The 26,693-nt window shown below is 51.0% G+C and overlaps 1 protein-coding gene across 1 annotated transcript in view; it reads right to left on the bottom strand.

Moving 5' to 3' along the window:
* The window catches only part of LOC141936078 (olfactory receptor 14A16-like), a 41,710-nt gene that overhangs the window by 896 nt on the left and 14,121 nt on the right, over positions 1-26,693 (bottom strand). The window contains exons 2-3 of the mRNA XM_074852803.1: positions 6,149-6,741; positions 5,738-5,740 (exon numbers count right to left, since the gene is read on the bottom strand). Of these exons, the coding sequence (XP_074708904.1) occupies positions 5,738-5,740; positions 6,149-6,741 (596 nt within the window). The remainder of the gene's footprint in view (positions 1-5,737; positions 5,741-6,148; positions 6,742-26,693) is intronic.

The following is a 26,693-nucleotide window of genomic DNA, read 5'->3' as shown; positions in this document are numbered from 1 at the left end:
TGGCACAGGTTACCCAGGGAAGTTCTGGGCTCTGCATCCTGGTTGAGCAGGGTGTTTGGGTCAGATGATCTCAAGTGGTCCCATTCCAACCTCAACCAGTCTGTGATTCTGTGATTCTTTACACCCTCCCTTCAAATATTTGTACACAATGATGAGATCCCCCTTGAGTCTTGTTGTCTTCAGGCTGAACAGTCCCAGCTCTCTCAGGGAACTAGAGAGGTGCTCAAATCACTTAATAATCTTCACTGGCCCTAAGATGGACTTCCTGCAGGAAGTCCATGTCTTTCCCATACTGGGGAGTCCTGCACTGGCCCCAGTACTCCAGAAGTGGTCTCACCAGTGCTGAGTGGAGGGGCAGGATAACTGCCCCCACCCCCAGCAACACTCTTCCTAATGCAGCACAGGAGGCTGGTGGCCACCCTTGCCACAAGCATGCACTGCTGGCACGTGTTCGGCTTGTTGTTCACTTGGACCACAAGGTCCTTCTTCACAAAGCTGCTTCCCAGTCACTCAGAAAACAGCATGTTCTGGTTCATGAGTTTATTTCTCCCCAGGGGAAGGACTTTGCATTTCTCTTTGTTGACCTCTGTGAGGTTCCTCTCATCCCAGTTCACCAGCCTGTCCAGGTCCCTCTCAATGACAGTGACACTACCTGGTGCATTCACCACTCCTCCCTAATGTTGTGTCATCCTCGAGCTTCTGGAGGGTGCACTCAGTCCCATCATCTAGGTCACAGAATGAACAAGTTTAACACTCTTCATTGCTTCCTGGGGCACACCACTAGCAACTGGCCTCTGGATGGACGTTGTGCCCATGACTACAGCCCTCTGGGTTCAGCCACTGAGCCAGTTCTAAATGCACGTCCTTTCCACTTATCTAGCCCAAACTTTGTCAGGAGGAGGCTATGGCAGAAGGTCTGACTGGATCCCCTGGATTCTCCTTCTCACCTTTCTTGGACATGGGTCTGACACTTCTTTCTTCCACACCTCCGGAGTCTCTCCTGATCCCCAAGATCTTTAAATAACCACTAATGGCACTGCAATGAAATCAGCTAGTTTCCTCAGCCCTCATGGGTGAATCCTGTCAGGCCCCAATTGAAGGGAAGTTGCTACAAGAAATTGCTAATGTACAGGGACCTGTAAAGTAGGACACTTAGTTTTAACGTTAACCATCACTTGTGTCTTAGTAGCTTTTATTTTTCCCATACTTTACAGCAATGTATGTAATTTCATTTATAGTTTTTCCTAACTACCCTCTGTAGTCATTACCCACTTGTAAGATGTTTTGAAACCTTTAACTCCTTGCCTAGTAAAGATAAGACAGACCTTGGAGAGTCTGAAAAACTCCCTGAGTACATACCTAATAGCAGGAACCTAAAGAAAACAAGTGTCTAAGAAGACGTCAGTGTCAAGATAAGCGACTGGAAGCTGGTCTGAACTGACCTCCTTGGAACAAACAGGAGCTGAAGGACGGATGAGGTCACTCTATGACCATGTATGGACACGAGAAACCTAAAGTTCATTAACGGACAGTGTGAGGAAGACTGTGTGGACCCCTAAGGAGGGGAGGAGACCCTCACTCTATGTTTACTACGCATGCTCAGACTATGTAGATGAAATCTAAGAACCCATTAGCATCAGACTGCCTTTTCTAAGAAATCTGATGCATATGTGTGCTTTTTGTGTATATTAGTCAGTGTTTTGTTAGTAAGTGCGGCACTTGTGGTGGAGCGATCCCCAGTGCTGCCCAGTGCTGCGAAAAAAGAATCCCTGCTGAACAGTTATACTGAGTTCTGACTGTGGAGTGAAGCTCTTTGTTTCCACACTGTAGGACAGCTTGTGGGGGAGACAGCCATGTCCTCTAAGAAGCAACGTCTCTGTGCATAATTTTTATTAATTCTTCAATTCTTGCAAGTAGAGACATTTCCAGAGTGTAGCCTAAAAAAGAATGATTTACATATTAAAGAATGATAAAATATTTCGGTTGCTATTTTCTTCAGTGTTCACCTTCCAGATCAAGAAATACCTGCATTCTCCAATTGATACTGACCCTGTGTGTGCCCTGACGGAGTCTGAAAAATCATGTAGGAAAAGCAAGCTCAGTGAGGTCACACACTCTATGGCCAACCTTTGTCACTATGTCCCCACCACTGAGGTCTCTCTTCTCAGCCCCCTGGGCTTTTCCAGATCCAGTCTTTCTGTCTGTAGCTGAAGGTTGCAGCTCATTTCCACCAATTCCCACCTGCTCTATTTGGAGAAGTGGCTGCACACACACTCACAGGAAGTTGTTTCTTAATAGCCAACAAAGAATAGCAAAAGAAACTTAGTTCAACAGCAACAAAAAAAAAAAAAAAAAAAAGTCTTTTCGCCTCCCCTTTCCACAGTGGGTGACTCTATGGGGTGTATGTGACAAGGGGTTGGTAGCTGGAGGGGCTGCAAGGGTGGCTCTGTGGGACGAGGCCAGGGGTTGCCCTGTGCCAGACAGATCTGTTTCCAGCTCCACAATGGTCTCAAGGCAGGACACAGATCAGCCCATCAGCAAAACTGGTCGTGCCTCTGTGAAAACATGTTCAAGAAAGGGCAGAAAACACCAGACAGGTAGAGGTGGAGGGAACAAACACATTGATAAACAATAGGAGGAACACCAATGTTGGAGAAAGAGTAGGAGGTGTTACATGGTGGAGCAGATCTTCCCTGCAGCCCATGGAGGATTAGTGCCAGAGCAGAGAAAAACTGTGGGAAAGAAGGAGAAGCAGAGAAAAACTGCTATGTACTGGCTGTGACCCCCAATCCCAAATACCCCTGCACTGCTCAGGATGGGGGAGAGGAGCCTGAAGTGAAGGAGTGAAGCTGAGTCTGAGACAGCAGAGAGGAAAGATGTTGTTCTAATATTTGTAATTTTTCAGCAATACATGAATTTGTAATTAAGTCTCTGTTTTAACTGAAAACAACTGAGGTTATTTCCCCAAGTTAAGTCTCACCTGCAGATCTTCCTGTCCTTGTCCCCACCCAGCAGCTTTCTCATTCCCATTCTTTGTATTTTCTCCCCCATCCCACTGGGGTGGGAGAGGCAGTGAGCCAGCAGCTGGGTGGCAGTTTGGTGATTAGCCACGGTTAACCCACCACAGCAATGAGATGCCTCAGCTGGTGGATGAGGGCAGAGCAGGGAAGGTGTTTCACCTCCGTATTAACAATTCTTTTCACGCTGCATCCCGTCACACCCTGATAGGCGTGAGTGAGGTGGACTGGAAACAGGGTGAATGGCCGGATCCAGAAGGCCATGGCCAAGAGCACAAAGTCCCCTTGGGAGCAGGGCACCAGTGGTGACCCCCAGGGGCCAATGCTGAGTCCAGTCCTGTTTAACAGATGGGTTTGCAGATGGGAATGGGAAGGGATGGGATGCAGATGGGAAGCTCAAGGGAGCTCGTGACTTCAGGGTGTGAGTGTCTGTGAGTGAATATGGACAGAGTCTGGGGCAGGGGGTGCTTTGGGGGTTCCTGGGGTGTCTGCTTGACAAAATAATGTGCTTTCCTTTGGCCTAAATCCATCTCCACTGTGGCAAGTGGCCTTCAGAGGAGGTAAGGTGGACTTAATATACAACAGAGGAGTGTATTTTATATTATATTAAAGCATGCCTTCCGTTGATTTAGATTTTTGGTAATTAAACACCCTCTGTGTCCACATGCAGATCATTTTCCAAGTACAGCAGGTGGGAGTTGGTGTCAAAGGGCTGCAAGATGCAGCTGCAGCATGTTGTGGAGAAAGCTCAGATCTGAACAAAGGTGCTGGAAGTTCCAGGGGGCTGATGAGAGAAATGTGGAGTTGGAGGCAGGGACAAAGATTGCCCACAGAGTGTCTGACATAGAGGGTCTTGGCTTCCCGACATGTTCAGCCTCTATCAGCAGATGCTCAGGATCAATATCCAGTGGAGTTTGCTGATGTCACTTAATGTGTGAGCAGAAACACAAGGAGTGGAAAAGAATGAATTGTTTCTTATTGACGTTTAGGACTGAAAGCTTTTCACTTTGCCTGCACGCCTGAAACCTCTCAAATTAACCACTTCAGAAGTGAGGAATTTAAGTGATGCCCAGAGACTTGGCTTGTCAGGGGGATTTGCATGTTAATGAGCCCTCTGGTGCCGAGTTCCTGAACTGCAGGTCCTGAAAAGGGATTGAAGTGGCCTCTAGAGAAGGGAAAGTCAGCAGCAAACCTCCAAGTTTCTGAGGGTGTCAGTGATCCCCAGCGAGGGCCATCACTGAAGAGGCCAGGGAGGGAATGAGGAGACAAGGTTCCTGTCCCTGGGATCTGGGGAAGCAGGAAGTCAGAGGCACTGCTTACGGGTTGCAAATCAAATGTTCAGGGGACTGTGAAAGGCCTTGATGTGTTTCATCAAGAGGATGTTCAAGCCCTGACGCCCATCCCCTGGGAACGAGGATCCTTTCCCTGCTGGGATGCTCAGGGCTCTTCCTGGGGGCAGTGAGATGCAGGGGGGTGTGATGCCAATGCAGGACAGCAGTAGGACTCCCCCCAGGCTCTATGGAGGGTGGGGGACGAGGCAATAAAGTTCTGTGGCTGTAGGAACTGGTGTCCTCTCAGGGTCCTCAGTGGAAAAGACAGCAGCCATAGTTGAAAGGATGAGGATTTCAGTTCTGTTGGGGGTCCCAGCCTCAACCAAGGGTCCATCCCCACCACAGGCTGTCCCACACTTTCCTATGCCTGCCCATATCCTTTGCAGATCTTAACCACCACCCCTGCTTCTGCACCTCACTCTGACCTCATGCTGTCCCAGCATTTACTGATGACTCTCTGTTCTCAATATTTCTTCAAACACAAAGCTCATTTTCTGAGATTTGCCAAAGTATGTGAGATCCCCATAACCTGTGCAGCTTCTTCTAAATCCCTGCTAATACTCCTCCATCACCAAAGATGTCCCAGCCCCCAGACTCACTTGAATACTCTGTCCCAGCACTGAACTGCACATTCTCCTCTTTCTTCTCCTGCATCAAAATCAAAACTCAACATATTTCACCTCAGTGTGATGCACTCCCACCCGCTGCTACTTCCCATTTTCTTGCTGCCTTTTACACACACACTGACACACACACACCTCTCTCTCCCTGCAATCCCATGTGTCCCACAAACCCTTCTGTTTCCCCTACAGCAATGGGATCTCAGCCCAGGAGGTTTGTGCTTCCTCCAGGCTCATGGTAGTTTTCTGAGGTCCATCCAAGTGTGGGGAGTAAAGGAAGAAATGAGAGGTGTCTCAGCCTCCCCATCAGCCCCAGGGCTGAGGGCCACCCATGGCATGAGGAGACAGAGGCCAGTGTCTCCCTGTATCCCCTGCTCCTGTCTCCAAGGGATCCTTATTGTCCACTCCCAGCAAGCCCCTCTGTGCCAACCCCTCTCCCTGGGAAAGACTACTGTCCCAGAGGCACTTCAGGCTTCTCCAGTTACCCCAGCAATAGAGAAACTTGCCCCAAGAGAAATAGGTTTTTCTTGGTCATTTATTTCCCCATGGAAGCACTGAGTTTCTTTTTTGCTCTTCTCCAGAGATGTCCGTGCCCCCAGAGAGTCTTTCACCACTGAAATGTTTCCATAGTGACCTGACCTGCCACTCCAACCCTGTCCCTGCTCTGCACAGGGCCCTGAGCTGGTGGTGCTGCTCTGCAGAGTGAGTGGGCTTTGGTGCCTAAAAGCCATGGGGTGACAGTCCCAGGCAGATCCCTGTGATCATTCACCATCTGCGAGGCACCCACAGGGGAAGGCTCAGCCCAGGCCTGTTCCCTAACACATCGCGCCATGCCCTCCTCCCATGGAGAACCTGAGCAAAGCAGCATGGCCTTGTGGGGGCAATTTCTTCAGCCTGACCTCAGCTTTGCAAGAAGAGCCCAATCTCCAGACATTGAGGAAATCCCCTTTTATTTCAGAGATGCCACATGGGAGGCCAGATGTACCATCGTGCCAGACACATGAGAAGAGACCCCCTGGGTCAGACAGGCTGGTTCATGCTTCTGTTGAAGTGAAGTGGGTGCAGACATGGACAAACAATGTTATCAGATATAAAATGGCCAAAGCACAAGAGGTTCCCGTGATGAACGTGAAATCACTTCTGAAGAGACATGGGCAGGTTAATGGTGCTGAGAAAGAGCTGATTGAATCAGCTTCTTCAAAGTCTCTTTAAGCTCCTGGTTCCTCATGCTGTAGATGAGGGGGTTCATTGCCGGAGGCACCACCGAGTACAGAAATGACACCACGATGTCCAGGGATGGGGAGGAGAAGGAGGGGGGCTTCACGTAAGCAACCATGCCAGTGCTGATAAAGAGGGAGACCACGGCCAGGTGAGGGAGGCACGTGGAAAAGGCTTTTTGCCATCCCTGCTCAGAGGGGATCCTCAGCACGGCCCTCAAGATCTGCACATAGGACACCACAATGAAAACAAAACATCCAAAAACTAAACAGGTACCAAACATGATAAACCCAACTTCCCTGAGGTAGGAGTCTGAGCAGGAGAGCTTGAGGATCTGGGGGATTTCACAGAAGAACTGGTCCACAGCATTGCCCTTGCAGAGAGGTAGTGAAAATGTGTTAGCCGTGTGCAGCACAGCAGTGAGAAACCCACTGCCCCAGGCAGCTGCTGCCATGTGGACACAAGCTCTGCTGCCCAGGAGGGTCCCGTAGTGCAGGGGTTTGCAGATGGCAACGTAGCGGTCGTAGGACATGATGGTGAGGAGGGAAAGTTCTGCTGAGATAAAAAAGAGAAAGAAAAGGACTTGGCCAGCACATCCCAAGTAGGAGATGGCCCTGTTGTCCCAGAGGGAATTGGCCATGGCTTTGGGGAGAGTGGTGGAGATGGAGCCCAGGTCGAGGAGGGAGAGGTTGAGGAGGAAGAAGTACATGGGGGTGTGCAGGTGGTGGTCACAGGCGATGGCGGTGATGATGAGGCCGTTGCCCAGGAGGGCAGCCAGGTAGATGCCCAGCAAGAGCCAGAAGTGCAAGAGCTGCAGCTCCCGTGTGTCTGCGAATGCCAGGAGGAGGAACTCAGTGATGGAGCTGCTGTTGGACATTTGCTGCCACTGCAAATTAGGGACTGTCCAAGGAGGAAAAGTTAGTGAATGGTTGGGATTGACTTGTTTGGGCAAAACTTGCTTCATTTCTCACAGTACCCCCACCCCTCCCAGCCTCTGTCCTTCCAGAAAGACCTTCCTGCAGCTCCATCCCGGGATTCTGCTGGGGGCTCTGCAGGAGTCAGTCCTGCTGTGCCCCAACAGGCAGAGAGGAACCCACAGTCATCGCTGCTTAACTCCACTCCGGAAATCCAAGAGATTTCAGCCTTGTCCCTCCCAGGGCCCCCGGCTGCAGAGCAGAGCTGTGGGGCTTTGCTCTTCTGCCTTTGGCTCCTGTTGCCCTGTCCTACCTGAGGAGTGCGTTCTGAAGGCAGACAGCCTGGACATTGCTGCTGCGCTACAAGTGCTCCATGGAGAGTGCGGGGGTGCAAACGGGCAGAGCCTTAGTGCAGAGTGAGGAGAGCCAGGCTGTCCACCAGACTTGCTCTCAGCTGCCCTGGGCTTGCACCTCTGGAATCTGCAGGAGGGTCACACCCAGCTGTTCCCTTGACAGGAAATTGGATGCTGCTGAGAGCAGAGGAATCCAGTTGAAAACTCCCCTCCCCAGTAAACATCTCTGAGATTTTTGATTCCTTGCAGAGGGGGTGTCTTGCGAAAAGACCCAGCTTTATCCCCACCCATGGGCAGCATTTCCCAGAGACCCAGAGGCTCGGAGGAGGCTTGGGCACCTTGCTCCCATGGACACATCTGCATGGCAGGACCTGCAGGGCCAGTTGCTGAGCTGCAGCTGAAAGCCCCATCCCCAGAGAGCCTGGAAACAGGAGCAGCAGCAGCAGGGGCAGGTGGAGAACCAAGGAGCAATGCCCCAATGCTTCTGCCAAGGGAGGCCAGGCCAGGGAGGGACAGATGGGCACTGGGGAGAGTCTCCTCTGCTGCAGCTCTGGCTGCACAGGAGGCAGCTCCTGTCCTGGAGCCTGGGGCAGTGAGGGCGGAGGCTCTGCTGGGTGGGGGAGGAGACCAGGGGTGCTTGTTAGGTAAACAGCACTTTCACTGAAGGGCTAATAGGGAGGTGCCCAAATACACCCCCTCCCCCCGCCACCCAACCATTCCTGTCAGCCTGTTTCACTCCCTGCCAATGCCTCTGGTGCCTGCAGCTGTCCCTGCCTGGAGCTGTTTCTCTTTCCCCTTATCTCCTCCCAGTCAGTGCTCACAGCCCCCATCCCACCTGCTGTGTGCTCAGCTCTGCCCTGCAGACCCCTCCTGGCAGCAGGACCCTGCCAAGGGGCATCTCTGTTTCTGCAAGTCTAAGGAGCAGGTCAGGAAAACACTGACGAGATGACTGAGCTTTCTGTAGGCCAATAAATGCTTGAAGGAACTTTCACAAGTTCCTGAAATACCTACTGCTCTGTCAGGGTAATGCTGTAGGAGTGTCCTTGTGTTCTCCAAACCTGACAGCTGCATTACGATACCCCACAACCCCAGCAGGAAACTGAAAGCACAGACTTCAGAAAGCACCTTTCCTTCCAGGTAGCCCCTGCCTTCATGTGCTTCTTGAAATGCTGCCTCTGCCAATGTGCTGGGGGTGATGTGAAGCTGTGAGCAGCCCTGACCCACGCAGCACCCTCTCCACAGCAGAAGGACCCTGCCCTGCCGGGGGTCTCTCCTTCCCCCCACAGCTTCTCCCCACAGCGCCGTGGGCAGCTCCCCGGGCAGGTTGAGTGCTGACCCTGGCAGGCGACAGAGTCCCTGCCCCAGCACACAGCCCCTGGGCTGCAGGGACCCTGCTCTGAAGGACAGCTCTGGGCACCCCTGGCTGCACCCACACCTGCACACCCCTGCAGCCGTCCCCGGGAGAAGGCAGCCGCCATGGCCTGTCCCTCTGACAGTGCAGCAGGGAAGCCCTGCTCTGGAGCACGTCCTCCTCCTCCAGACACCAGGGACATTCCTGGGGCTGTGCCGGCTTCACCAGATCCCTCCACCACCTGCAGCTGCATTGCCCTGCACCCACAGACTTACTGTGTCAAGGGCTGGGAAGATTTCTCCTCCAGTGAGCTCTCAGCATCCTGCCATTGCTGTCTGCCTTTCCCCTTTCTGTGCCCGGCTCCTCTGCCCTCGGTGCCTGCAGGCAGTGCCCTCAGCCCTGCTGCGCTTTGCAGAGGAGCTGCTCCTGGGCAGAGCTGTCTCTCTGCAGCAATGACCACTTGCCCTGAGCTCCCCCTGTCCCAGAAGCCAGACCCAGCTCCGCAGCAGATGACCAGCCCAAGGCTTTTTAATGACTCCTCTGGTGGGTTTGGTGCTGAGTCCATGAACCTCAGACAGTGATAGGATGATGAAGGTGCCTGTCAAGAAGTCAATCTCATATGCAGACTACAAAGTCACTTGACATTTTAGTGGGTCCCTGTGAGGACCATTACTGAGAAAGCCTCTCCAGGGCCTTGTTAGATCAGAAAACTGCAGGCAGAGATGACAGGGATACAAAGGTCATGGAACAAATTCTGAGTGAAACTGGGTGTGTTACATTAAGCAAAAGGGCCAAGGCCTGACCCCCAGACCCTGGGAAGGGAGATCCTGTCCCTCACACATTGCTCAGGGCTCTTCCTGGGACAGTGTGATGTGGGGATGGGCTATGCCAAGGGCAGGACTATGATCCAACACCTCCCAGGCTCTTGGGTGGGGAAGGGGAGGCCATGAGACCCAGTGCTGGAAGGGGAAGGTGCTTCCTCATCGGCATCAGTGGCAGAGACAACAGCCAGAGCCAAGGGCAGAAAGAGCTCATCTCTGCTGGGGGATTTTCAGACTTTCCTCATCCCTCTATCATCTCCACCACAGGCTGTCTCACTGTGTCCCACACCTCCACCTCTTTCTCTGCAGGCTGGAGACATCCACCCGGCTACCACACCTTGCTCTCACCTGCGCATCTCCCTTCCTTTACTGATATCTCTCCATCCTCCCTGGTTGCTCCTTGAAACACAAAGCCTGAGGCTGCTCCAGTCTCCCTCCCTCTGGGTGACTTCTTACACACAGCACTGCCCTTCGAGTGACATTTCTCTGTGTCCAGTCTGGGCCTCCCCAGCTGCTCTTAGTGGTATTAGTTCTTTCTCATGGTGTATCTTTCAACAAAGAAAAGCTCCATCATCTCTGAAATCCCCCCTCAGTCACTCTCAGGCTACTCCTCTAGCGCCTGGAGCCTCCACACCGTTGGGCCAAAGAACACCAGGACCCTTAACCACCCCACACTGGTCATGGGCACTAGGTCTTCAACCCCACCTTGGCAGACCTTCACTCAACACTCTCCAGGTCCTCCCTACTTCTCCAAAATGGGGAACCGCGTCCTCGGACACACCCATGTGTGTAGGGCCACACCAGTGCTGAGTGGAGGGAGATGGTAACTCAGGTTGTCGGGGTGGCCCATGGTTCTCCAAATGCAGACCCGTAGGCAGCTGCCCTTGTTCATTGTGTCCATCCTCTCCTGGCTCGTAGGGCATCCCTCGTAGTGACCAGGCCCTTCTCCTCAGAGCTGCTGCTCAGTCGGTCACGTCCCAAACTGTCCTGATGTATGAGGCTGTTCGCCCCCTGCTCCCAATGATGTAGGATTAGCCACTTTTCCTTGTAAAACTTCAAGTTTGAGAAACCCCAGATTTTGTCAAGGTTCTGATGGACTGTAGAAAAGTTTGTTCAGCATTTAATATTTGTGTGTAGCTGGATTATCTTGACTGGGGTGTCTCTCACTAGAGAAGAATATGAGGAGTTGCAGGGCACTACAAATCCCCTCTCCTGGAAAAACTGTGGGGTCCTGGGGGTCTGGTACTGATAAGGCCATGGGGATGGACCCTGAGGGGAAGATTCCCTTTATGGGAGAGAGCAGCAGGAATGTGTGGAGCTCTGCCTGGAGATGGAGGATGAGTCAGCTGAGCTGCAGGGTCATGGACAACACCGTGGCGGGTGGATGTCTGCTATGGACCCCCAGATGAGGAAGAGGAAGTAGATGAAGACTTCTGCATTCAACTGGAAGAAGCCCTGCACCTCATGGCACTCCTAAACTCTCCCAATATTTGCTGAAGGGGCAACAGAGCACAGTGAAAGCCATCCAGGATGGTTTGGGAGTTAATTGACAACATCATCCTGACAAGGGTGACTGAGGAGCCAGTGAGAGGAGGTGTCCTGCAGGCAATCATACTTAGAAACAAGGAAGAGTTGGTCGGGGATGTAACATTCAGGTGTGAGAAAGTAGAGTTGAGGCTCCTGAGAGAACAGAAGAAGGCAAAGAGCAGGACTTCAGTGAGCAGGCTTTGGCCTGCTGAGGAACCTGCTTGGCAGAATCCCACGGGATATGACACTGAAGAGAAGAGGCGAGAGGTGTTTGATGGTCAAGGATCTCCTCTTCAAGCTCCAGAATAGCACCACCAGATATGCAGGAATTGAAGCAACACTGGAGAAGGCGCATATGGATGAGAAAGGAGCTCCTGACAAAAATAGAAGGAGAAGTGACCAGTCCTTCACTGGGGGGAAAATAACCTCTATCGATCCCCAGGTGTAAGAAATCAGGAAGGAAGGCAAGAGACCAGCATGGCTAAGTGGAGACCTGCTGGTCAAAGTAAAGGGCAAGAAGGAAATGCACAGGCAGTAGCAGCAGGGACAGGTACCCTGGGACAAGTAGAGGAACACTGCCAAATTGTGTAGGGGTGAGGTCAGGAAGGCCAAGGTGCAGCTGGAGCTGAACTTGGCAAAGGATGCAAAGAATAAGAAAAAGGGCTTCTACAGGTACATCAGCCTGAAAAGAAAAGTCAAAAAACTTGTATCAACTCAATGAACAAGTCTGGAAAACTAGAAATAACAGACAGGGAGAAGACTGATGTACTTAACAAGACCTTTTCCTCATTCTTCACTGCAGCTTCTCTTCCAAAACCTCTCGAGTGGATGGACCACAAGGCAGGGACTGGGGGAGCAAAGTCCCTCCCACTGTAAGAGAAGGTCAGGTTTAGGACCACCTGGGGAACATACATAAGTCTGTGGGACCTGACAAGATGCATCCCAGAGTCCTGAGGGAATTGGCTGATACAGTTACCAAGCCACTCTCCAGGATATTTGAAGTCCTGGCATTCAGGGAAAATCCCCGGTGCCTGAAAAAAGGGAACCATTGCACTCCTTTTTGAAAAGAGTATAAAGAAGGACCCTGGGAAGTAGCGACCTGTCAGCCTCACCTCTGTTCCTCGGAAGATCATGGAAATGATCCTCCTAGAAGCTGTGCTGAGGCACTTGGAGGACAGGGAAGTGATTTGAGAAAGCATGGCTTCACCTTGGCTGACCTACCTTGTGGCCTTCTAAGATAGAGTGACAACATCAGTGGGCAAGGGAAGAGCTATGGATGTCGTCTAGCTGAGCTTCTGTAAAACCTGTGACACAGTTCCCCACAACATGTCCAGCTGTCACGGGTGCTCTGTCCACCCCCCATCACCACCCCAAGGTGCCTTGGCCCTTCCATGTACAGCTGCCCCATTCAAGAAGCTGGACTGATGCCGAGGAAGGTGGTTCGATCCATGTCAGATGCAGGGGTGACTCTGCTACCAGGGCTGGTGTCTCTGCCAAGCCTGGCTTTGCCCTGGGGGTTCTAGGCGTGGGTGCTGGGGGTGCGCGAGGAGGAGTCCTGGGAGGGATAAATCTTCCCTTCACCTTTTCCAGTTTCACCCAGCGCTCGCCACACTGCAGAGGAAGATGAAGTTCGCAGTGCTCACCATGGCCCTGCTCTTCCCCGTCCTGCTGTGCACCCTAGAAGATGCTCAATGAGTCCCCAGTGCCACGGGGAGGTGCTCAAGGCTGGGGATGGGTCTTGGCTGCAGGACATCAGCTCTCCTGCAGAACGAAATCACAGTGGGGAGCATGAAACCCTTGCCTTGGCCTCTCCCTTTCCCAAGCCAGGGGCTCCTGCAGGCTCCCCTGCACCTCCAGCCCCCACAATGCAGCTTTCTCCCCTCCACAATTCCATCTGTTCCCCCCCTTCCCCCACAATTAACGTTCTTGTGCCCAGAGCCTCAGTTCCTGTTGGAATGGTTGGACCTGTCTGTTCCCTGGGAGTGCCCACACAGATTTCTTGTCCTGATGACACCACGTCCATCCATTTTGTGCAACCCCATCCCCTTGTTTTGGTCCCTTCAGACATCTCATCCCTGGGATCTCTTTCATGTCCTATCTAGGGTCCCCAGATCCCCTCCCTTTGATCCCTCCCAATGCCTTTCTTTCTGTCTTTACACTCAGTCTCTTGCGTTTCATCCTGTCCACTGCAGCAGTGTCCCCAGATCCCCTTCCTTGAAACCCCACTCCCAAACACTCTCCCAATCCTGTCGTTTTTGTCCTCTGCAGTCCTTTTCCTTCTGACCCCACCAGCCACTGTGCTTGAAGTCACCATGTCCCCTCCACTTGAATTCCTTTAATCCTCACTTGCATTCGACACAATCTTGTCCCAGTCCAGTACCCTGGTGTCCACTAATTCACCCCAGTTCCCTGTCTTTGGGTCTCCCCCCACCTCAACCCCATCTCTGAATCTCATCAATTCTTCACTCTCTCCTTGTCTCCATCCCCACCCCTGGTCCTTGCATGGACAGGTGTTGTAGGTGACACTTGGAGGAATGGGGCCAGGCAGAGCAGAAGGGATTTTCCTGCTCAGACCAGGGGGAAGCCATGGGCCTGTGGGGACTGGGGACACCTGTGTCCCACCCCCAGCCCCACCAAGATCCAGTCCAGACCACCCCTTTGCTCTTCTTCCCTAGGCATCCTTCGAAGCAAGTGCAGGTTTTGGCATGTTGGTAAGAAGTGGGGTGGACTTGGAGGGCATCCAGTCTGGGGAACTGGAAGGCACACTGGTCCTCCCATCCCTTGCTGGTACTGAGGACATCCCAGCAACCATTGATGTCTCGTGGTCTGTCTACAGGGGGGATTGAAAAGGCAGGCACCACAAGTTCTGCTGGACTCAGACCCTCTTCCCATGTCCATGACACTCCAGGGCATCCCAGTGTGCCCCAGTAAAAGCCTGGGTTTTACCACTTAACCCTCTGAAGCCCTTGTTCCCACACTCTAACCCCTTCACGCTGAACCCCTTTCCTAATCCTGACTTAGTCTGTTTGGCTCTTGGGGGCAGCACAGGGACTGCAGGATTCTAGAGCAGCCATGAAGCTTTGGAAGAAGAACCTGAGGTGACCTGTATCCAATCACCTCACGGGCCACGAAGAGGAGTTGTTGTGGAATGCTGTGATGAGGTCAGCTGTGCCTCAGGATCTCGTGGGCCAGCAGAAGGTGCATGGCTGTGAAGGCAGCTGTGAGGTCACATCTGCCAGAATCCCTGACAGGCCAGCAGCAGACTTGGATGTTGTTTTGCACAAGGACATGGTTTTGATCCTGGTGCAGTGAGCCGTGCAGATCCCACCTGTTGAATCATTTCATTTTGCTCCTGTGAGCTCTTTCAGTGTTACAAGTTACAGTATTACTCTTACAAGTGTTTTCTTACTTCTCCTGCCCCAAAAAGAGGATGTTCACATGGGCACTTGTTGCTGCACTTGTATAAAGGTCAGGACATGCAGATGGCCTGATCGCCAGTGGCAGGTGGGAGCTTCCTGCACTCTTCTCTTTTACAATCAAATTTAACTTACGACCAGGGGATATACTCAGCCCAACAGGACCTGAAGCCCAAGTTGTACATGGAGCACAGCCCAGGCCTGGGTCTACTCAGGTTTACTGTTATGAGGATCACTGACTCTTCAGGGCACAGTCTTCTGGGTCAGGATCAATGAACCTCCTGATGAAGGATAGCAGGAGGATGAAGTCTCCTCTAAACAGCTGGAGGAAGGGACACAATTTTAGGCCCTGGTAATCAGTGCAGACTTGGAAGACCATGGACCTCTGTTAGAAAACCTTGGTTGAAAGGAAGGTGGAAAGTGATCGCTGACTCAACATGGGGGAATGCTCTCCTCTATGTGCACATTAACAGCTGGCCCTGGAGCCAGTTTCGTTGCTGGGGGACCCTGAAAATCTCTGGGGTTCAGTCAGTAGAAACCTCATGAAGCTTTACAAGGCCAAGTGGCCAGTCCTGCATTTGGGGACAGAATAACCCCATAGATAGGGGCATGCAGGGACCTGACTGGCAGAGGAGTGACCCCGAGGAGAAGGGCCTGGGCATCACTAGGGATGCCATACAAGGCAGAGGTGCATGTCACCGTGAGTAAGGCCAGCTGCCTGTGGGGCTGCGTTAGGGGGCATGTGGCCAACTCAGACAAGGGAGTGATCATCAGCACTGTGGTGGCCACATCCTGACTAGTGTGTCTGGGTGTGGGGCTCCCTGTTCTGAAGGAATGAGGAGGAACTGGAGAGGCTTCAGAGCAGATCTGCCAGGACGGGGTTTGGGGACTTTGTGGAGAGGCTGAGAAACCTGGGCTTCTTTAGCCTGCTGAGGTGGACCGTCAGGGCACTGTACAGATATCCTGAAAGAGCTTGAAGGGGGGTTTCAGAGATGATGGAGCATTTCTTGGTAGTTGGAAGAGAAGGAAATCTCAACAAAGTGCATCTTGGAAGGTTCAGACGGCATTTGAAGAAGAAGCTATCTCACTCAAATGGTAGCATTGTGGTGCGAGAGATCACCCCGAGGGAGTCAGGATCAGCCCACGGCTTTGTCTTTCAAGGAACAGGCGGTGAGGGTGGAGAGACATCAGTGAAGGTGTGGAAATGCTGAGGTAGGAGCTAGGTGGGAAAGCAAGATGGGTGTCTGCAGCCTGGAGGGAAAGAGGTGCAGGCATGGGACAGTGTGGGACAGCCTGCAGTCGAGATGGCCAAGGGCTCTGGCAAGGCTAAAAGTCCCAACAGGACCAAGTTCTTTCTCCCCTTGGCTATGGCAGTTGCCTCTGCCACTGAGGCCTAACAGGAAAAACTTTATTTTGAGGCTCTGGACTTCATTTACTCTTCACCATTGCTTGGGGAAGCCGGGAGGTGTTGTGCAGTTTTCCTACACTTGGCATTGCTCACCCTCACACCCCACTGCCCCCAGGAAGAGCCCTGAGCCACACATGAGGGGCAGCATCTCCTTCCCAGGGCCTGAGGGTCAGGGCTTGGCCTTTCTGCTTCATAAAACAAACCAAGGGGTTTCTCAGCATTACAGCCACCTGCAGGGTGCCTTTGCCTACCTGCAATCACAGCCTCCAATTATCTGCTCTAACGAGTCCCTGGAGAGGCTTTGTCAGTAGTGGCCCTCAGTGGGGCCAATCAGTGCTTCAAGGTACTTTGAGCTTTGCTGCTGACTTTGACTTCCTGAGTACTTTGCTCAGTCTCCTCTCAGTATCTGAGGTTCATGGACTCAGGGCCAAATACACCATGGGGCTCATTAAAATACAGAAAACCCTAACGAGCTATTGCTCTTCCTTTAGTTTTCTTCAAGTCTTCAGGACTTGTACAGCTCATTGGAGTCATTTCACAGTGTAGTTAAGCAGGAAGATTTCAAAGAGAATCTAATAAAAATTATTTTTTAGTTTAACGGTTATTTTTATTTACCTTTCAGATTAGAGAAGAGGTGATAGAAGCCTTCTGCAATTGATATTGACCCAGAGGGTCTCCTCAGGAGCTCTGCACAGGTAGCAGAAGCAGCCCCTTGAGGTCTGGCACTGTCTGGACAACCTTGCTCCTCACCTCCCCAGCCTCACCATTTCTGTCATTGGCCAGCTGGGATTTACATCCCTTTTCCTTACATCCGACTTCTCCACTGCAGTCTGCAGCAGGAGGTTACAGCTCCATTGCACCATCTCCCACCTGCTCTCCTGAGAGAACTGGTTGCACACAGGCACAGAAGAAATTTTCCTATTTGCAAGCAAAAAAAAAGTGAAGCATGATCAAGTTTCATAAACAATAAAACATACTCCTCAACCATATACTAAGTACATGATATCTCTAATGAGGTCATCTTTTGACAAGGGATAATATTGTGAGAAATGTTTTAGTTACATAGATACAAAAAGGTAGATATAAACATAATGAAAGATTTGGCTAAAGAGACAATTAGACTATTGAGAGACAGGCAAGGTTTGAGTCCCTGAAGCTCAAAGCAGCAGCACAGGTGAGAGGTGTCTGAATGAACAAAGAGTAATGGAAGGAGAAAACTGCAGTTCTGGGCCCCACAATTTCAGGAGGGTGTTAAAGTCCTTGAATGAATCCAGAGGGGGGCAACAAAACCACTGAAAGGGCTGGAAGGAATGTCCTGTGAGGAGCAGCTGAGGACTTGGTGTTTGTCTAGTTTGGAGAAAAGGATGTTTAGGGGTGACCTCATGGCTCTGTGCACCTTCCTGAGGAGGGGATGTGGAGATGGAGGTGCTGAGCTCTTGTCATGGTATCCAGTGACAGCACGTGTGGGAATGGTTCAAAGCTGCATCAGGGGAGGTACAAACTTGGCATCAGGAAACATTTCTTTACCAAGAGGGCAGTGGAGCACTGGAACAGGCTTCCTAGAGAGGTGGTCGACACCCCAAGCCTGTCAGTGTTTAAGAGGCATTTGGACAATGCCCTTAATAACAGGATTTATCGTCAGACCTGAAGTGGTCAGGTATTTGGAGTAGATGGTCATTGTAGGTCCCTTCCAACTATTCTATTCTATTCTATTCTATTCTATTCTATTCTATTCTATTCTATTCTATTCTATTCTATTCTATTCTATTCTATTCTATTCTATTCTATTCTATTCTATTCTATTCTATTCTATTCTATTCTATTCTATTCTATTCTATTCTATTCTATTCTATTCTATTCTATCCTATATTCCTGTACAAGGTGGATCCCTCCAGCAGCTGGGCTCGGACACTCACTCTCCTCAGCAGCTGCAACTGGATACCAGCCTCCCCAGTTGCAGGCACCTGGACATACAAGCCCTCGAGGCCGCAGCCCCGTTCCAGATGCTGGTACAAACCACCCCAGTCACACACAGACTCTTAAGTTCAGTCATTCCAGTCTCTCAGTTGCTGGCACTAATGACATATGGGCTGTCTGACTCCCTGCTCCTGCTCCAGTTGCTGCACTCACACCCCCATGCTCACATGTTCACGCAGAAGAGAGATTCCCTCACACAGGAAAGACTTAGAAATTAAGTTTAATGAGAAGACAGGACAGGCTGCCCTGCTTGGGGTCTTCCCTTAAATATCCCATAATAAGCCCTGTTCAATCCAAAAATGCTCTTCCCCTGCATCCCATCATGTGTCCCACACCCCTAGGCAACAATCCCCTCAGTCCAAATGCTGACCCAGAGCTGCTCTCAGTAGCTCATCCTGACGGGTTTCACCCCTGGACAAGGGGGCTGGTGGCTCTCCCAGGGCAGCCCTGGAAGGAGCTGGGACAAGACGTTCATTCCTCAGGAGCCTGTAAATTGGGATCCCACCTGCCCCTGTGCCTCGGGGCTCTTCTCGGTTTGTGGAGATGGGCTCCTGATGAGCTGGTGGCTCTGCTGTGATGGGCCTGGGAGCAGCTGGGGCAGGGTGTTAACTGAGTTACTCCTCCTGCCATTGTTGGTGCTGCCTTTGTGTGTGCAGATGAGCTTCTTCTCACTTCACCTGACACAGTCCAACAAGAACAGAAATCTCCTGAGGCATCTGTATTTGGAGGTGACACACCTGTGCACTGGTGTTATTTAACAGATGGGAGCAGATCACTGGAATTGCTGTCCAGAAATGCACCATGATTAGGGGAAAAGCTGTAGTGTCGCACGGGCAATGGCTTCGTTCAGGGCCAGGATCACCGTCTTGTTTCTAAGTCTGTAGATGAGCGGATTTAAGAATGGGTACAGGGCAGTGTTCAGCAAAGCTACAGATCTGTTTGTCTCCAAGGAAACATCTTCTGAAGGCCGCACGTAGAGAGCAATGCAGCTCCCATATGCAATGGCCAAGGTGGTGAGATGGGAAGAACATGTAGGAAAAGCTTTTTTCCTCGCAGAGGCTGCTGGAAGGTGTAGAATACAGAAAAGGATGCGCATGTAAAATGCCAGAGTTAAACATAAGGGAGCCAGTCGGCCAACTGATATTAAACCAGAGTCTATTTTCCACAGCAGGCTGCTGTCAGAGCAGGACAACTTGAATAAGGGGCAGTTGTCACAAAGGAAATGGTGGATCTTGTTGGAGCCACAGCAAGTCAGCTGGTAGAGGAGGAGCAGACGGTAACTCGAGAGTGTGATGCCCATGACCCAGCAGCAGCAGCCAGGTGGATGCAGAGCTGAGGCTTCATGATGGCGATGTAATGCAAAGGCTGGCAGAGAGCAACGTAGCGGTCAAAGGACATGACAGCAAGGAGAAATAAACTCTGTACAGCCCAGGGCAAAATAGAAATAGGATTGGGCAAAGCACCTCCTTTGCTGCTGCTGAATCTGTTCCATGATGTTTCCAGGAATAGAGGGGAGGCTGACAGGCTGCTAGTTCCCAGGGTCCTTCTTTCTACCTTTTTAAAAAATGGGTAAAATAGTTCCCTTTTTCCAGGCACCAGATATTTCCCCTGACTGCCAAAACTTTTCAAATATCCTGGAGAGTGGCTTGGCAACTACATCAGCCAATTCCGTCAGGACTCTGGGATGGAGCTCGTCATGTCCCACAAACTTATGTATGTTCAATTCCCCAAGTGGTCCTGAACCTGATGTTCTCTTACAGTGGGAGGGACTTTGCTCCCCCAGTCCCTGCCTTGTGGCCCATCCACTTGAGAGGTGTGGGAAGAGATGTTGCAGTGAAGACTTAGAAAATAATGTTGTTGAGTACCTCAGACTTCTCCTTCTCCACTGTTACTAGTTTGCCAGTTTTGTTCATCAGGAGGATGCAGTTTCTTTGATCTTCCTTTTCAGGCTGATGTACCTGTAGAAGCCCTTTTTCTTATTCTTTGCATCCTTTGCCAAGTTCAGCTCCAGCTGTGTCTTGACTTTCCTGACCCCATCCCTACTCAACCCAGCAGCGTCTCTGTACTCATCCGAGGGTACCTGTCCCTGCTGCCACTGCCTGTGCGTTTCCTTCTTGCCCTTTACTTTAACCAGCAGGTCTCCACTCAACCATACCGGTCTCTTGCCTTCCTTTCATGATTACATGTACCTGGGGATCGTTAGAGGTTATTCTTCCTGCCAATGCAGGACTGGTCACTTCTTGATAAACTTTAGAAGTTTCTGTTGGCCAAGTCCCAGAGTTTCTCAAAGGATCCTGGACTGAAGCTCCATCTTGCGAGGTGTTCATGTTTGTGTGCAGGTGGCTCACCCTGATTGTGGTGAGCCATCAACACAAGATCACAGGATAAGAAACTGCAGGACACCACAGCTAATAAAAGGAGTTGCTGGGTTTGTACCGACCAAGGCAGGAATCAACAGGACAACCCTCTTAGGAACACTCTAGGAGGGCAGGAAGCCAGCAAAGCCAGGGGCAGTGGGGAAAGAGCAGAGTTGGCCTGTTTGTAGAGGAATGTAGGAGGGTGATCAAAGAGAAGAACATGGGAGGGAAAAGAAGGAAAAAGAAAAGCAAAGGTTAAGCTCAGACATGATGATGCCTGCATCAGAGGTTCCCTGCCGAGCAGCCCTGTGTCAGTGACTTCAATGGGACAAAAAGCCACGTCTGATCACTCCAAACTTATGTCTGCTCCCTTCCATGGTCATGGGGAACGTGAGCGCTCTCCCAATCATCATCAAGGGAAGAGCTGTGGTGGAAGGAAATGCACCATCACTCATCCTGGAAGGGACCTCGGGAGGTCTGTAGGCCAAGCACAACCACTGTCAGTGGAGAAAGGAGAAACGAGGTTTGGGCTGTTTGTATGCTGGGCTGTGGCAGTGGAAAACATCAGCCTCTATAGACACGTGTCCAGTAGTGATGTCTCCAGGAGCTGATCTTAGACTCTCCAACTGTCCAGGAGCTGGCTCTGGGTTCTCCTCATCCCTCCAGTACCCGCCTGCCCCCCGCCCCCCCCCCCCCCCAAAAACACACACAGACAAACACAAGCACACACACATCAATGTCTCTCTCCAGCACAGTCACAGAACCACTGAGGCTGGAAGGCAGCCAGCTTACACCTTCTATATGTTGCCTCTTCATGCTTCATTTTTGTCAAGGTCTTCATCCTCTTCCAAAGCAGACGCCTGCCATGTTGCTTGACTTCCTGCATGTATGGATGGACTTTTCTGCAGCTTGAAGAGGAGACCCTTGACCATCAAACAGCTCTCCCCTCTTCTCTTCAGTGTCGTATCCCCTGGGAATCTTCCAAGCAGCTTCCTCAGCAGGCCAGAGCCTGCTCTCCTGAAGTCCTGCTCTTGGTCTTCTTCCCTTCTCTCAGGAGCCTCAGCTCTACTTTCTCACACCTGACTGTTACATCCCTGACCAGCTCCTCCTTGTTTCTAAGTATGATTTCCTGCAGGACACCTCCCCTCACTGCCTCCTCAGTCACCCTTGTCAGGAAGATGTTGTCAATAAACTCCAAAAACCTCCTGGATGACTTTCACTTTTCTACATTGCCCCTTCAGCAAATATTGAGATAGTTTAGGTCTCCCATGAGAACCAGGGCTCATTCCCACTGAATGAAGCTTCTTCATCTACTTCCTCTTCCTCATCAGGGGGTCCACAGCAGACATCCACCCACCACAGTGTTGTTGCCGTAAAGCTGGAATGAGAAAACCTTCTAAGACTCAATGTGAGTTTCAGAAAGCAGCACTCTTTATTTCAGCACAGAGTGCACAGGGGAGAGCTCCTCCTGAATTGTGGGAGACCATTGTCTCCAAAGCAAAAATGTATATAGTAGCCAATCATCCGTATTCAACATTATTCTGAGAAATTGTTAACATATTCAACACTTTTCCTGGAACTCATTAATATATGTAAATGTCCTTCTTGCATGCGCACTTAAGTTCTTAGGTGGTCTTCAGGGGTCCTCTGGTGGTCTCCGATAGTCATCACGGTGCTCGCTGACTGACCCTTTTCCTTGCACATGCTCTATTTCTACTTGGCTAATTCCCATCTTCTTGCTTAACTCGTACCAGTTCTGTCCAGAACAATTCTTTCTTCTCGCAGGTCACCTGAGCCAGTACCTGCCACTAAGATTTATTTTTCTCTTCTCTTCTTAACCTCCGAGTTAATCTGTTACAAGTATTTCATAAATTAAATTTACCACTAACTACTACATATATAAGATGATTAAATTACAATTTTTACTTTAAAAATTTTTTATAAAGACCTTTTATTTTACTGTATTGATTACTGATTTGATTTTATATATATATTTATCAATATCTATCTTCATTACTGTCATTAATCACATTTATTCATTTGATTTCTTGATGCCTAAATCAGGATAGTGAAGGTAAGGGGATTTCAAGCAGCACTGTTGGTGCATAACAAGTTTCCTTAGTTACATAAGACCTAAACAAATATTATAACCAACACATATGGTTCCTAAAGCTCATCTAGTTTCTATGATTGAGTTTCACATCACACAACCTTCTAACACTCTATTTCTACTACATTTAAACCTAGTGCTTTTTATATCAGTCTTGCCCATGACCCTTCAGCTCTCAGCTGACTCATCCTCCATCCCCAGGCAGAGCTCCACACGTTCCTGCTGCTCTCTTCCAAAAAGGGCAACTTCCTGTCCAGGTCCATCCCCATGGCCTTATCAGTACCAGACCCCCAGAACCCCACAGTTTCTCCAGCAGAGGGGATTTAGCACCCTGCAATGCCTTATGCTGTTCTCTTGTGAGGAAGACTTCAGGATGTTCTATTAAAAGCTTAGGTAGCGCAAGCACTTTCTATATACTAAATTCTGTTAATCTCGCAAAACACCTGTGTTGAGTCAATTAATCATCCTTTGTTCAGTCTGTGTCTATGTGATTAGCTTGACTGGGTTTTAAACCAGTTTTGGGTTGGGACTATACAAGAAGCAGGCTAAGAACACTTTTCAGGCCTGTGGAGCAGCATTCTGGTTACATTGGTAATATTACAAGATCGCTAAGTCCTGAACACATTTCACTAGGCCTTAAAATCTATTTCAGATATACCAGAGGTTATATTTAAAATTCTTCTACAATGGTGACACTCAATGGGTTGCAGTCAGTGGCTCAATGTCCAAGGATCACCACTTGGACTTAACGTCTTTGTTGGCGACATGGACAGTGGGATCGAGTGCACCCTCAGCGAGTTGCCGACAACACCAAGCTGTGTGGTGTTGTCGACACACTGGAGGGAAGGGATGTGCCATCCAGAGGGACCTGGACAGGCTGGAGAGCTGGGCCTGTGCAAACCTCACGGAGTTCAACAAGGGCAAGTGCAAGGTACTGCACATGGATCAGGGTAATCTTAAGCACAAATAGAGACTGGGCAAAGAGTGGTTTGAGAGCCCTGTGCAGAAGGACTTGGGGGTGTTGGAGGATAGAAAACTGGCTGTGAGCCAGCAACGTGCACTTGCAGCCCAGAAAGCCAACTGTGCCCTGGGCTGCATCAAGAGAAGTGTGGCCAGCAGGTCGAGGGAGGGGATTCTGCCAATCTGCTCCACTCTGGTGAGACCCCACCTCGTGCACTGTGTCCAGCTCTGGGGCCCCCAATGTCAGAAGGACATGGACCTCCTCGAACAGGTCCAGAGGAGGCCACAAGGATAATCAGGGGGCTGGAGCACCTCCCTTACGAGGACAGGCTGAGAGATTTGGGGTTGTTCATCCTGTAGAAGAGAAGGCTCCAGGGAGACCTTCTAGCAGCCTTCAAGCACTTAAAGAAGGCCTGCAGAAAAGATGTGGAGGGACTCTTTATCAGATGTTGTAGGGATGGTATGAGGGGTAAGGGTTTTAAATGGAAAGATCGTGGATTTAGATTAGATATAAGGAAGAAATTCTGCGAGTGTGGAGAGACACTGGAACACGTTGCCCAGTAAAGTTGTGGATGCCCCCTCTCTGGAAGTTCTCCAGGCAACCTGTTCCAGTCTCTCAGCACCCTCATCGTAAAACATTTCTTCCTTATAACAAAACTAAATCTACCCTCTTTCAGTTTAAAACTGTTGCCCCTTGTCCTGCCATAATAGGCACATGTAGAAACTGTCTGACTTTCCTGGCCTATGATCAATAAGTTTTCATCTGCAAACACCTTGGAGGGTTCCCAGACATCTCCCAAGATGGTGTTTGGAGGCCTCAAGCACATAACCAGTATAGAGAGGCTGAACGCTCTGGGCTTACTGGTGTGGAGACTCCAGACAGAATAGGAGTAGCCCAAGAGTGCTTGAAGAGAGGTTTCAGAGATGGTGGAGTTTTTCTTCATAGTGGAAAACAGCGTGAGAATGAAATAACACAAGAAAGGGCAGCTGGGGAAGTCCAGGTTGTACACAGGGACAAGAAGTATTCACTCCAAGAGCAGTGCTGCAGTGTAACAGATCACCCAGAAGGAGTCTGGATCAGTGGAAGGCTTTTGGAAGATTTCAAAAACCAAAACCAAACATTTTAAGAAAGAGCCAGGGAGGACAGTGAGATATCAGTAGATGAAATAAGATGCTTGTGTGAGAGCAAGGTGGGACAACTGGGTGGGTGAGTACAGCCTGCAGGGAAAGAGGTGCAGGTGATGCAACACCATAGGACAGCATGTGGAGGAGGAGAGAGAGGGTTGTGGAAAAACTGAAAGCCCACAAAGAAGCCATCCTCTTCCTGACTTTGGCCATGGCTGGTGTTTCTGCCACTGATGCCTATGAGGAGGCACAGTCCCCTGCAGCACTGGGGCCTCACTGCCCCCTTGTCCCTACTCAGGAGCCTGGCAGGTGCACATCTCCATCGCCCACTGCCCCAGGAAGAGCCCTGAGCAATGGGTGAGGGACAGGATCTCCCTTCCCAGGGGCTGGGGGTCACGGCTTGGCCCTTTGGTTAATGGGGTCAGGGCTTGGCGCTTTGGTTTCATGAAACACATGCAGGTTTCCTCAGCATCAGAGCCACCTTTGCTTTGCTTTTCCCTACCTGCCATCACTGCCTGCACATTTCTGCTCTAAGTGGAGCCTGGGGAGGCTTTGTCAACAGTGTCCCTCAGTGGGACCCATTAAAGCCACAAGAAACTTTGCAGTTTGAATCTAAATTGGACTTCCTCAGAGGTTTCTTCAGCAGCTTCTCAGTGTTGGGCTCATGGACTCATCACCAAACCCACCTGAGGGGTCATTAAAATGTCACCTTAGGCTGGTCCTGTGCTGCATGGGTGGGCTGGGCTCCTGGGACGGAGGGAGCTCAGGGCAAGTGGTCAGCGCTGCAGAGAGACAGCTCTGCCCAGGAGCAGCTCCTCTGCAAAGCGCAGCAGGGCTGAGGGCACTGCCTGCAGGCACCGAAGGCAGAGGAGCCGGGCACAGAGAGGGGAAAGGCAGACGGCAGTGGCAGGATGCTGAGAGCTCAGAGAAATCTTCACAACACAGTAAGTGTCCTCCTGTTTTGCTGGGTGGGCAGTGGGAGATGGGAATCTATTTCTCCTTTCTGGAGCAGGCACTAAGACCTCACCTCCCGTTATAACTTGTCTGAGCCTCTCCTGAGCCCCCGCACACACACAGAGATGCCCTTGGAGAGGATCCTGCTTCCAGGAGGGGTCTGCAGGGCAGAGCTGGGCACACAGCGGGTGGGATGGGGTCTGTGAGCACTGACAGGGAGGAGACACTGGGAGAGAGAAGCAGCTCCTGGCTGTGACAGCTCCAGGCAGCAGAGACATGGGCAGAGAGTAGAACGGAGCTGCTGCTGGAAACACCTTGGGAGGAGGAATTCAGGCACCTCCCTGCCATCCCCTGCAGTGCAGACACCTACTCCAGAGGAACCCCCTGGTCTCCTCTCCCACCCAGCAGAGCCTGACCCTCTGTCCCTGTCCTGCCTCCTCACAGCAGCTCTGTGGCATTTGTCCATATTTCCCCTTCTGCCTCTGCTCCCCGTGTTGGTATCACCGGACTTTCTGGGATGGGGTGGGGTTCAGCTGTGAGCAATACCTGTGGGCATTGCAATGCAGATGTTTCCATGGGAGTGAAATGTCCAAGTGCCCTCACAATCTGCAGGCTCAGGATGATACCAATGATCCAGTTCACCCTTCAAGACACCCTGTCCTTAGGACATTTGACTCTTTCCCAGTGGGGTCCTGCTGGGCTGCAGCCTGTCCTCCAGAAGGGCACAGCTCTCCCAGGGCATCTCTGTGTTATCCAGCAGCCCCATGAGAAACTAAATAGAGAGAAATGAGAAATCTGTCCTAACTTATTGATGCTCTTTCCTCTGTGAACAGGCCCTCGTACCATGAGGGACCAAATGTCCAACGGCAGCTCCATCACTGAGTTCCTCCTCCTGCCATTCGCAGACACACGGGAGCTGCAGCTCTTGCACTTCTGGCTCTTCCTGGGCACCTACCTGGCTGCACTCCTGGGCAACGGCCTCATCATCACCGCCATCACCTGTGACCACCACCTGCACACCCCCATGTACTTCTTCCTCCTCAACCTCTCCCTCCTCGACCTGGGCTCCATCTCCACCACTCTCCCCAAAGCCATGGACAATTCCCTCTGGGACAACAGGGACATCTCCTACTTGGGATGTGCTGCCCAGGTCTTTATGTTTGCTTTCTTGATCTCAGCAGAGTTTTCTCTCCTCACCATCATGGCCTATGACCGCTACGTTGCCATCTGCAAA

Source organism: Strix uralensis, chromosome 31, assembly GCF_047716275.1.
Source record: "Strix uralensis isolate ZFMK-TIS-50842 chromosome 31, bStrUra1, whole genome shotgun sequence".
Classification (NCBI taxonomy): Eukaryota; Metazoa; Chordata; class Aves; order Strigiformes; family Strigidae; genus Strix; species Strix uralensis.
The sequence above is the reverse complement of the archived record's forward strand: the minus strand, read 5'-3'. Positions and strand labels throughout refer to the sequence as shown.